Source organism: Pan paniscus, chromosome 3 (assembly GCF_029289425.2).
Source record: "Pan paniscus chromosome 3, NHGRI_mPanPan1-v2.0_pri, whole genome shotgun sequence".
Lineage (NCBI taxonomy): Eukaryota > Metazoa > Chordata > Mammalia > Primates > Hominidae > Pan > Pan paniscus.
In genome coordinates this window covers 166,452,378-166,465,322 of record NC_073252.2, presented here as the reverse complement: position 1 = coordinate 166,465,322, position 12,945 = coordinate 166,452,378, and the positions used below count along the sequence as shown (strand labels likewise).

At 39.0% G+C, this 12,945-nt stretch overlaps 1 protein-coding gene across 1 annotated transcript in view; it reads right to left on the bottom strand.

Moving 5' to 3' along the window:
- The window catches only part of PALLD (palladin, cytoskeletal associated protein), a 423,408-nt gene that overhangs the window by 231,778 nt on the left and 178,685 nt on the right, over positions 1-12,945 (bottom strand). Inside the window, exons 7-8 of the mRNA XM_063603981.1 lie at positions 10,498-10,639; positions 9,951-9,974 (exon numbers count right to left, since the gene is read on the bottom strand). Of these exons, the coding sequence (XP_063460051.1) occupies positions 9,951-9,974; positions 10,498-10,639 (166 nt within the window). The remainder of the gene's footprint in view (positions 1-9,950; positions 9,975-10,497; positions 10,640-12,945) is intronic.

Here is a 12,945-nt window from a genome sequence, read left to right as displayed (position 1 = left end):
TTTGGTAAGGAATGGAAATCAGAAAATGACTGCTTATGTCACATAAAGGGAGTTAGAGACTTACTTATCTGTACTAAAGAAACTGTCTCCAGTATAAATGGAAAAATTTAAAGTTATTAATAACCTTAATTATGATGCATTTTAATCTAATTTTCCCATGTTTGGATTTCCTAAGGTTTTGATTTGAGGGCATTTAATAAATTACTAAATCAGAAACTGTTTTTACTGGTGATAAATTCTGTTCTTTATAGTTACCTAAAAATTTCAAAATCACAGCAATATCTCCCAGAAGGCAACCTTGAATTGCATTCAAGTTCCTGGACCTACTTAACACTTGGTTAAATACAAATAAAAACCATTTTGTTTGTGGAAACTCCTAAAATGATGAGGCAGCAAGGATAAGATTACTGGGTCCCCTGGGTAATAAGGGGACATTTTCATAAATGGCTTCCTTTGCAACTGTTGTTTTTTTTTTTTTTGTCCTAAGTCCCTAAAAAAGAAATCCAGCTTTTACCTTTCACACCACATGGTTTGGCTAACACAGTTGGTAAAAAAGAACTCTGAGCTAAAATCAACAAGATGAAATCCAGTGTGGGTAAATGTAATGCTTGTATCAATATTTGCACAGGAGGCTGGGCGCAGTAGCTCACGCCTGTAATCCTAGCACTTTGGGAGGCTGAGGCTGGTGGATCACCTGAGGTCAGCAGCTCGAGACCAGCCTGGCCAACATGGCAAAATCCCATCTCTACTAAAAATACAAAGATTAGCTGGGCGTGGTGGCGGACGCCTGTAATTCCAGCTACTCGGGAGGCCGAGGCAGGAGAATCACTTGAACCTGGAAGGCAGAGGTTGCAGTGAGCCAAGATCGTGCCACTGCACTGCAGCCTGGGCAACAGATCAAGACTCTGTCTCAGAAAAAAAAAAAATTGCAAAGGATTTATTTAAATTGTCAATTGTATTTAATATCATATATAAAGAAGGATATTTAAAATGTACCATTTAACGAATAACAGTGAAATGAACCCCTGTGTATCTATCCTCAAGTCTATGAAATAAAACATTTCCAGTGCTTTAGAAATACCTCATAGGCTCTCCCCAATTTAATTTTCCTTCTCCTTTGAGATAATAATTCCTTCAATTTTCTTTATGTGTTTACCATATATGTATGTATCCTTAAAAAATGCATTCTTTAGTTTAAAAAAATTGAGTAGTGAGCACAAATCTTGGCTGACTAAAGGAAAGGTAACCTTGTCACTGTTAGGAAAAAGATCCCAAGAACCATCTTGGGCCATCAACTAGATTCAACGTCCTTGAAAGTTTCCAAAAGCCCCACGGGGCACTCAGTGGGTAAGGTCTTGAGTGAATCTGGGAAATATAAGGCTCACTCAGTGGAGCAGTCTGGTGGGGCCTCATGTGGACATCCAGCAGGAATATAGTTGTTGCTGGAGATGGTATCTCCATATTTTGTTTTTTTAAATTAAAAAAAATTGTGGTTACATAGGAAGTATATATATTTACTGGGTACATGACATGTTTTGATAAGGGCATGCAGTGTGAAATAATCACATCATGGAGAACAGGGTATCTATCCCCTATAATATTTATCCTTTTAGTTATTCAATCCAATTATACTCCAATTAAATAATCCAATTACACTCTTATAGTTATTTTAAAATGTACAATTAATTTCTTATTGACTACAGTCACCCTGTTGTGCTATCAAATACTAGGTCTTATTCTTTCTTTCTAACTATATTTTTGTACCAATTAACCATCTGCATCTCCCCCCACAGCCCCTCAATACCCCTCCCAGCCTCTGGTAGCCATCCTTCTACTGTTTCGATTTTTAGATCACACAAATAAGTAAGAACATGTGATGTTTGTCTTTCTGTGTCTGCCTTATTTCACTTAACATAATGAGCTCCAGTTCCATCCACGTTGTTGCAAATGATAGGATCTCATTCCTTCTTATGGCTGAATAGTACTCCATCGAGTATATGTACCACATTTCCTTTAGCCATGCATCTGTTGATGGATACTTAGGTTGCTTCCAAATCTTAACTATTGTGAATAGTGCTGCAACAAACATGGGAGTGCAGATATCTATTTGATATACTGACTTCCTTTCTTTTGGGTATATATCCAGCAATGAGATTGCTGGTATTTTCTGCTTTTTACCCATTTATGCCTAGTGTTCCATTATTGGAACGCTAAGCATTTGGGAGTTACTTATATCCTACTGCTCAAGGTCATCGTCAAGGTCTGATTGCAAAAATTCAAAAAATTGCAACCTCAGGCATAGATGGGTTAATTAAACTCAACATGGCCGACTTCTAGATGTCAGGACTGACCAAAGCAGAACGCTTCTGTGGGGGTAAAATGAGTGTTCCCAGCTGATCCAGGTGACAGTCCATGGAGGGGAGAGCAGGACAGCCCAAGTAGAGATGAGATTTCTGGGTCAGGCTTACCACCCTGCCATTCTGTCATCCGAATAAAAGACGGGCTGGACCAGAGGCAATGAACCTCCTAATGATGAAAGCCTCATTGCATTTGTCCCTCGAGACACGAGGCTTCAATCTGAACTTGCCCTTCATTCCTGATGCACAGCTGTCACCCTCCTGGGGGTGCCCTTTGCCTCTTGCTTCTATGTGATCTCCTGCTTCCTGTACCCCACCTCTACATCTTGTCCTTTCTGGGTTAATTCTCTTGCTGTGGTGGAGCACACTGTCGGGTTCCAGAGGAAAATTTGGGGGACCTTACAAGTCTGAAAATATCTTGCTAGATTTCCATGTGAAGTTTTGCCTAGGGGCAGAATTCCAAGTTGTAGGTAACTTTTTTCACAATTTTGAAGTTCTTGCTTCATTGTCTCGTTGTGTCTGGTGTGACTGCTGAGAAGGCCTACGCTATTTGCATCTTGCTAGTTTGCATATATAACCTGATGTTTTCTCCCAGGACACTTATAAAATGATCTCCTTGTCCTGGAAATTCTGAATTTCACGATGACGTGCCTGGGTCTGGGTTTATTCCATACGTTGTGCAATCAGTGGATTTTTCCATCTGGAAATTGGTAACTTTCAGTTTGGGGAACTTTAAAAAAATTATTTCATTGATAATCCTGTCTCTCGCCACTTCTTTCTTCTCTCCTTCTGGAATCCCAGTTATTCAGCTATGCATCTCTAATTTTGTTGCCTTTTCTCTCTTACATCCCTTCTTTGTCATTTTGCTGTACTTTGTGGGACATTTGCTCGTTTTATTTCTGCTATGAACTTTTCATTTCAAGAACTCTGTTTTTCAAGTGTCCTCCCCTCTCTTTTTTTTCTCTAGCTTTTCATTTTTATTTCTTGGGTGGAATGATTTCCTTGGATCCTTTAAGAGAGATTTTGTTTGTTTGTTTTTGTTTTACATTTTCCTCTCTTTGCAAATCCATTTTCTCAAAGTTCCCTTTTAGGAAGGTCACTTGTTTTTTTCTATATCATTCATGCTAGAGGTTTTCTCCAGATGCCTTTTCTCTCTGCTTGTCTGACAGGGATGGGAGTTTATTAAGCTCTGAGTATAAGAGAGGAACTTATCCACTTTGGCCTTCCCTATAGCACAATCTAAGTGGCATCTTTATAAGAGAAACTCCCAAATCATTATCTTTGGATTTATTTTTTCTCTCGGGATGTTTAAATTGCCCAGAGAAGAGTCCTTCAGTCTCTGCTGAGAGAGGTAAAGTTCACAGGCCAGCAGGCTGGAATGTGAGTCCTGGAAGAGGACTGGAAATAGGCACATTTGGCATTAAGAATTTCAAAACCCACTCAATTTTCTTTTTGCTGTGTACTCAAATGTGTCTTGAGTCTTCCCCCTCTCCCTCTAGAGCAAGCTTGTCCAACCCGTGGCCTCTGAGCCACATGTGGCCCAGGACAGCTTTGAATGTGGCCCAACATAAATTCATAAACTTTCCTAAAACATTATGAGATTTTTTTTTAAGCTCATAAGCTATGATTAGTGTTAGTGTATGTTATATGTGACCCCTGGTAATTCTTCTTCCAGTGTGGCCCAGGGAAGTCAAAAGATTGGACACTCCTCCTCTAGAGAGTAAAACAAACTTTCTTGGTTCATGGGACTCTAAGTTTCTCAATACTTTTTAAATGGTGCTCCTAAGCCAAAAGACATAACTAATAGTTATGTTTGTTATGTAGTTATTTCCAAAGAACTTAATAAGTATTTATGCCTAAACAATTTAGTGTTTAAAAATACATATAAATTGAAAGAAAAATACTATTATTTTATTCTTAAATAGCCACTATTTCTTACTAATGGCTGTGTGCATCTGCTGGGCACTGTACCACCTCTCTTGGAATCAGATTGGATGAGCCAGCCTCATTTCATGTTTTACATGGATTTCCATGAGGTACTTACTTTTTATCACACACTCATCAAAAACTCAGTTTCACAAAGAGATTATGTCATAGAAAAGAATGGAGGGTGATCTAATGTTGAAATTCTGAACTAGTTCAAGCCAGTCATTGTGTCATATCTGTCAAATGTCAAGTTTGAATGTGTTTGCATAAAAAAATTTCAAATATATTACAGCATCCCTGTCAGCGTGGTGTGGCACCCCAGAGTATCCTGTCACACTCTTGGTGAACTATAAGTTTCATATGGCCTACTTTTGTTCAACCCACCATCCTAACCTAGAACATGCATTAAGTTTTTACTGCATACAATCTACTGGGATCTCGAGAAACATCCCTATCATTGCCCTCCTACAACAGCACCTTAGTACATTTAACTAAGTGTAACTTACTTTATATTCTGAATCAGAGAATCAAAGCCTAGACTCTACTGTACAAGATCTAGCATGGGTCACACTGGTTAGCAGAAATTAAAATTGAAAGCAGGAGGCAATATACTTTTATATGTATAATTCCACAACCAGTAAGACGCGTTTTTGTGTTTTTAATTTTGCATGCTATTAGACAGTGCTATAGAAGTAACTCAACACAGTTTGTGGCTGTTTCCAGACAGCTGAGTGAGTAAGAGACTGAGTATTAACAGCTGTCAAATGAGTCTTCTGTGCCCCCCACCCCCAGACTAGTCTTTGAAGGAGTCTATCAGCACAAAGTCAGAATTTCAAAGAAGGCCAGAGAAGGTACTATGACAAACGGATGTTGGTCTTAAGTAAGCTGACTAGCTATTAATTCACAAACAGTCTGAAAAGATTTGTGATGCAAGCTGACTTCTGTCTAGACAGAGAGGGGAGTGTAAAACACATCAGACAGATACGACGCAGCAGTGACAAGAAAAACCTGTTTCAGTTGCACAGATGCATTTGGAGACAACCTGCTATTTCCTTCTTTATCTAAATATCTAATTCCTAATGGGGCTATATCTAGGTACTAGGGAATTTCAACTTTATTTCTGGAGCTTTAAAACATCTTGCCCATGAATAAGGAAGAGAGTAAAGAGAAGAGAGTAAAGAGAAGAATAAAGAAAAAAGAAATAAAAAGAATGAGGGAGTGAGATGGAGAAAGAGGAAGAGAGGGAGGGAATGAAGGAGGTGAGGGGAGAGAAAGAGACAGAGAGGAGGGGGAGAGAGCGAGCAAGAGTGACTCTCTCAGAGGAAAGGAAGAGGGTAGGAAGAGAGAGTAATAAAAACAGAATGCTTAAATGTTTTCCTGAATTTCAAAGGCTATTTATGTTTTAGCATTTGGAAAATATCACTGACCTAGTCCTATAAAATTTATCTCTTGCCTCAGATGTATTGTAGTCACGTCTGTTTTTCTTCCTTCCACTTAACAATGGCTAAGAAAACAGTTTTTAGGGAAGCCGGTTCCTACATACTTCTATATAGTTGAATAGCTCAGAGGTCCATTAGATATAACAGTCAATCAGGTCATTTAAAGAAGGTAAACAGTCATATTTATTTTTTGTTTTTTTCCTCTGACATAGCAACTTCAAGGTCAATGTAAGGAAAACACTTGGCAACTAGTAAAAGAATCATACCTAGTTTTGACAGGCATGACAAAACATTGTTTAAGCACAAATACGCTGTAACATTTGCTTGTTCTGAAGTTCTTACTCACAACAACTCATATAATTAGTCACTTGAGTAGTCATTCATGTGTTTAAGGGTTTTTTCTGTTTAAAAAACATGATCATGGATTTTATTTAATGCTGCATGCCAACTGCTGATTTCCTGAAGCACAGCATTTTAACGCTGTAAAAGGGAAAGAAGAAAGTCTCGTCGTGTTATGGTAAAAACAATTGTGGAGAAATCATCGTAGGTCAGGAAAACTCATTGTGTTAGTTTTTAATAGCAATAGCTCCTGACTATATAATATTTTTTGGTGTATAGACAGATTTGCTAGAAATATTTCTCTGCCAGGAGAAATTTTTCAGAAAATGCTATTATTGTAGTTGGAATGAAGGAGTCTGTTTTCTTAAACGCTTTCAGATCTAACTATGTAAATAAGAAAATTCAGTGAACACAAAGAGGAAACATTTTTCTGCATTGCTAGGACAAGGGATTTAAAAGGAAGGCCTTCCATATCTTGCTCTTTTCTGCATGATTTTGCTACATTAAAGCAAATGGCATTTAAGTACGTTCTAGAGGTCAGGTGATTCCATGAAGCTGTTTAGGACTAATTTCAAAACTATATTTTAGAAGCAAAGCAACAAACTAACTGAAACAGAAGGAGTGTATGTAGGGTAAGTGATAAGGACACAGGGCGCAGGGTAGATGTGAAACAGAAGGAGTGTATGTAGGGTAAGTGATGAAGATGCAGGGCGCGGGGGAGATCTGAAACAGAAGGAGTGTATGTAGGATAAGTGATGAAGACGCAGGGCGCAGGGTAGATGTGAAACAGAAGGAGTGTATGTAGGGTAAGTGATGAAGATGCAGGGCGCGGGGGAGATCTGAAACAGAAGGAGTGTATGTAGGATAAGTGATGAAGACGCAGGGCGCAGGGTAGATGTGAAACAGAAGGAGTGTATGTAGGGTAAGTGATGAAGATGCAGGGCGCGGGGGAGATCTGAAACAGAAGGAGCGTATGTAGGATAAGTGATGAAGACGCAGGGTGCGGGGGAGATGTTTCCTTCCTCCCTCCTCATCCAAATTTATTCTTCCTTAGCTAGCATATTCTGAGTGTTTTCCCTTTTCAAATATACACATACTGAAAACTAAGCTGTGCAGTTTCTAACTAATGTTTTGACTTTGCAGATGACTGTTTGTGATTTTCCAACCTACATTTGATAAATCATCATCACCTATGTGCATGATGACAACGTATAACAACATGATGAAAAGAGAGTTGCAGGAGTTCACTCCGAATCCAAAACGCAATGTCAAAAGCTGCCTTAACTCATGCTAGCAGTAACATTTTTACAATTTTTGGCTCAAAATTTTAGTCTTATTTATACACAAAGCATTAAAAGACACAAATTGCTTTATAGGTTTGTTTCACATAAAAAGCTATTTCTTGTAGATAAAAGATATTTGGTTCCTACTTTTATATCTACCTATCTAAAGTTGTTTAAAATAGCAAATGCACAAGATGTGCCCTAACTCCCTACAGGATTCCCATATTAGCTCATGCAGCAGATTTAATCTCAGAAAATCCATGTATTAGAAAAGTAGCATTATGCAATTTTATTCAACGACATTTCACAGACAAAATATGCAGTTGTATATTTCCACAGTCTGGAAAGTGACTACAGTATTTGATGTGATGATTGACACATTAAGTGGGGGGACTTGCTCTGCTTATAATTCATGACAGGAGGGCAGCAGATCAATTCCAGTTGTTCCCTAAGGATGCTACTCAGCCTCCCTTAAACGCTGGATCCTAATAGGGTCAAACTCTGCTTTTAAAGATCCAGTACACAGATGTGAGAAGTTCAGGGACTGACTGCAGTAATCTGACCTGCAGTGGCCCACAGAGGACTTTCTAGTTCCCCCAAGAAGAGTCAGAGCAAGGTCATGGCTCCTAAGACACATGTGGCAAGATCTGCTTGACACTGAAGCAGAGGAACAAACAGGAGAAACAGGAAAATGACTTGTTTTTCTACCCTTTGTTCAGAAATAAGTGAAATTGTGACCCTGCTGATGGGAAAAATACAAAAGAAAATAGTCTTGAGGAGGACATACGATGAAGTACCTAGACAAAAATTTGTTTCCTTTACAAACACTATTTCAGTCCACGAGGAAACATAAATATGCAATATGTCTGAGGCAGGGAACAGCTGGGCCCGAGGCTCCTGGATCACATAGCACTGTGATCTGGTCAAACGACCTGATAATTAAGAGTGATCTGGGGGCAAGATGACTTTCTTCATGCTTGCAGAATAGTAAAAGTTTATGGCTCTTGTGAATAATGCCGCAATAAACATACGTGTGCATGTGTCTTTATAGCAGCATGATTTATAGTCATTTGGGTATATACCCAGTAATGGGATGGCTGGGTCAAATGGTATTTCTAGTTCTAGATCCCTGAGGAATCGCCACACTGACTTCCACAATGGTTGAACTAGTTTACAGTCCCACCAACAGTGTAAAAGTGTTCCTATTTCTCCACATCCTCTCCAGCACCTGTTGTTTCCTGACTTTTGAATGATTGCCATTCTAACTGGTGTGAGATGATATCTCATAGTGGTTTTGATTTGCATTTCTCTGATGGCCAGTGATGATGAGCATTTTTTCATGTGTTTTTTGGCTGCATAAATGTCTTCTTTTGAGAAGTGCCTGTTCATGTCCTTCGCCCACTTTTTGATGGGGTTGTTTGTTTTTTTCTTGTAAATTTGTTTGAGTTCACTGTAGATTCTGGATATTAGCCCTTTGTCAGATGAGTAGGTTGCGAAAATTTTCTCCCATGTTGTAGGTTGCCTATTCACTCTGATGGTAGTTTCTTTTGCTGTGCAGAAGCTCTTTAGTTTAATTAGATCCCATTTGTCAATTTTGGCTTTTGTTGCCATTGCTTTTGGTGTTTTGGACATGAAGTCCTTGCCCACGCCTATGTCCTGAATGGTAATGCCTAGGTTTTCTTCTAGGGTTTTTATGGTTTTAGGTCTAAATGTCCAACAATGATAGACTGGATTAAGAAAATGTGGCACATATACACCATGGAATACTATGCAGCCATAAAAAATGATGAGTTCATATCCTTTGTAGGGACATGGATGAAATTGGAAACCATCATTCTCAGTAAACTATCGCAAGAACAAAAAACCAAACACCGCATATTCTCACTCATAGGTGGGAATTGAACAATGAGATCACATGGACACAGGAAGGGGAATATCATACTCTGGGGACTGTGGTGGGGAGGGGGGAGGGGGGAGGGATAGCATTGGGAGATATACCTAATGCTGGATGACGAGTTGGTGGGTGCAGCGCACCAGCATGGCACATGTATACATATGTAACTAACCTGCACAATGTGCACATGTACCCTAAAACTTAAAGTATAATAAAAAAAAAAAAAAAAAAGTTTATGGCTCAGGGCACACAAATGAGAAACGCCTGGGGGTCCATTTTGCTTACCTCTTTGAGCTGCTCTCATTTGAGACACATTTCTAAGCTGGGGTTGTTAGTGGGTTCTGATCAGTACAAATAGGCAGTAGATTGTCCTTCTCTACTGGAATTTTAGGAGGATGTTTTTTCATCACCAGCTTAGTTTGCTTTCTGAGCCTAAAAGACTGTATTTTAAAAAGCCTGAAGTCACTGAGCTTGACCTTCTTGTCTGAATGGAACTTAATGTTTTACTAATAAAGACGTTGATGTAAAATGCAGTGTACAGACTCCATGATAAAGAAGATATTGTTTTTAAGGGGGTTTCACATTTCCAGGGAACCACAAAAACATTGTTCTGCTTATGGCTTTAAGATAGAAAGAAAGAACTATTGAGACCCAAAAGATACATTATCTGCTCCCCCACCACCAAAAAAAAAAACCCTAAAAATATTCTTACCAGGTTCAGCTGTAGATCTAGGTTCTGTTTGCCACATGAAAAAAATAAATTAGAACAAAGTATTAGAATGGGGTTCCATTTAATTAAAAAAACCTACTTGTTCCTTTCCATTACTTTGTCTAGGACATGTCTGAAGAAATGTTACAGTCAAACTCCATCATACAAAAGATATAAAGTGATAGATCAGTTTATATTTCTATAAATATAAAAACTCAAATTCCTGTATCAACTTACACTAAGAAATTTTTCCAACTGCAGTTCATAGATGGGCTCTAGGAGCCTTGTAAACCTCCTAAAATTATTCATGCAAATTTGAGTACAAATGTATATATGCATTTTTTAAGAAGAAAGAATATATGACTTTCATTAGAGTTTCAAGGGGGTCATAGTTTCCATTTACTGGATTTCAACACACTGTAGATTATCTGATCCTGCCCCTCTCTGAACACAGAGATCAATTCATCTTAATGACTTAGCCCTTCTTGGTTTTCTTGAAGCTGGAGAGAATAAAATGGTCAGATTTGGGGACATGGGCACTTCTCCTTACTTTTCTGTAGAATTCGGAAATCTGGAGAGTCTTGGATTTCACTCCCTTGCCGAAACCACTGGACCTGCAGAGGGGGTGCCCCACGGACCCGGCACTCCAGAACCACCACCTGGCCTTCCGCCACGGCTGTGTTTTGCAGTTCCTGAAATTCAAGGAAATTCAAGGAAAACCCCATCAGACTTTGGTGCATTTTTAAGCAATTTCACAACACAGAATAAAAATTCCAAACCTCAGACAAAACAGATACAAACACAAAATGCAAAACTTGCATCATCAAATAATTAGCACTGACTCAGGTAAGGATAAACACCTTTGAACCCACCGATTATCAGCTTTTCACCCTCTCCGAGTCATAAAATGAGTAAAGTGTACCGTAAGTCCTGTAGAGCTTTCTGGCCTGTCTGCAAATTTGCACTGACTGCTCTGCATTTATGGAATTTGATGGTAACCAATGTTAACTTTCTTTATCTACATTTAAAAGGAAGCAGGTGGAATGTGAATTTCTTGAAACGACCACACTCTAAATAAAAGTAGATTCTTATGAAAACCAGACAAGAAGAGAAAAAAGACATGCATTTGTTTTCACATGCCTCAGCCTTTTCATGTACCACCTCTGCCTGACTAGTTTCCTATGTCGAGTTTATTAAGCTAAGGGGTTTCTATATTTTCTCATTTTGAGATTCTGAGTAAAGTAATGAAACATGCTGTACTTCTTCCTTATTGACCTTCATTTCCTCCTTCTTTGCTCCTGCCTTTGTTGTCCCTCACCGCACTCCAACTCCAGACCAATAAATCTTTACAATCCAACAGATCAGAAATTAATTTGGTTTTATAGATACAAAGAAGTAAAGCTTTTATACTTGTTCTTAAATATCAGGACATTAATATTTCCCTCACATATATCTTCTCTCTACCCTCCTTCTCCAGAATTAACTAGCAATAGGGCCTTTTAAACTTTCTTACTATTTAAACTTCTGACTAAAGAATATTGGATCTAGGCCAGGTGTGGTGGCTCACATCTGTAATTCCAGCTCTTTGGGAGGCCAAGGTGGGTGGGTCGCCTAGGGTCAGCAGTTCAAGACCAGCCTGACCAACATGGCGAAATCCTGTCTCTACTAAAAATACAAAAATTAGCCGGTCGTGGTGGCAGACACCTGTAATCCCAGCTACCGAGGAGGCTGGAACAGGAAAATCACTTGAACTCAGGAGGCAGAGGTTGCAGTGAGCCAAGATCACACCATTGCACTTCAGCCTGGGTGACAGAGCAAGACTCCATCTCAAAAAAAAAAAAAAAAAAAAAAAAGAATATTGGATCGAATGTAAGGTGTAGGACTCTCAAAATAACTCAAACATAATTTATCCATATATACACCAAAAGCAAACAAATTCACATTCATTAGGAAGTGTGAATTGTTTTGTTTGTTTGTATGCATGTGTGTTTAAATTATCTGATGGGACAACAAATGATGTCCTGGAAAAAACCAATTGTGTAACCAATGTCCTGCAGTAAGTGTGCTAAAACCCTGAGGGAATTCTAAAACCTATGACGTTGGCAGAAGAACTATAAAAGTCTAATGTGAAGTCTGAGAAGACATTTGATAGACATTTTGGTAGTTAACTAGAATGTCTTTAAGTGACAAAGTTTAGATGATCAACTATTTCTGATTGCGTTCTTTCTTCTTCCTTATTTTTAAATGGAGAAAATCTCTGGTTTTAAATCATATTTTTCTTCCTTTGTGACTGGGTCCATAGAATAGCTAATTTATTAGATCAAAACAGGGTCACTTATGGGGTCCAGCTTCTACGGATTAACCTATTAAATGTCTCTAGGCTTGTCCAGGAAGCTGTTCAGGATAGACTACAAATGGCACCAAAATATTTTTCATGCTTCAGCTTTGAGGCACCAAAAGAGACTTTGATTTATTCCTAAGATTATGCATTTTTTTTTTTCAGTGTCGGAAAGTCAAAGATGTAGGAAATGGGTAGATGCCAAGTAACTTAACCAGCCAAAGCTCCACAGTTATTCCAGGATTGCCATTTGGATCCTCCTGGAGCTAACATTTTTATCTTGGCAAAAGCCATGGCTAAACATAGTAAGCCATTAGGAGAACCTTCGGGAACATAACAAGGAGCCCCAAAGGAGACTGAAAGTCAACCTTTACAGGATGCACCTGGCAACCTGGATCATCTACTTTGTGTAGGATCTGGGGCCCTGGGGGTTTCAGGATCCATACAAGGACCCCTCTTGCCATACCATCAAGTCCACCTGACATTGTGATTCCTTGGAGGGGTCTATTTGGGAAGAAATGTCACATGTACATCCATACTACCCACAGTCCTGTGGTCCACCAGTCTGCCAGGTGGCCTGCAGGCAGGAGCACTGGCTCTGCCTCTGACCAGCTGTGAGACCTAGGAATCTCTTCCAGAGTAGCATGAGAAAACAGATGG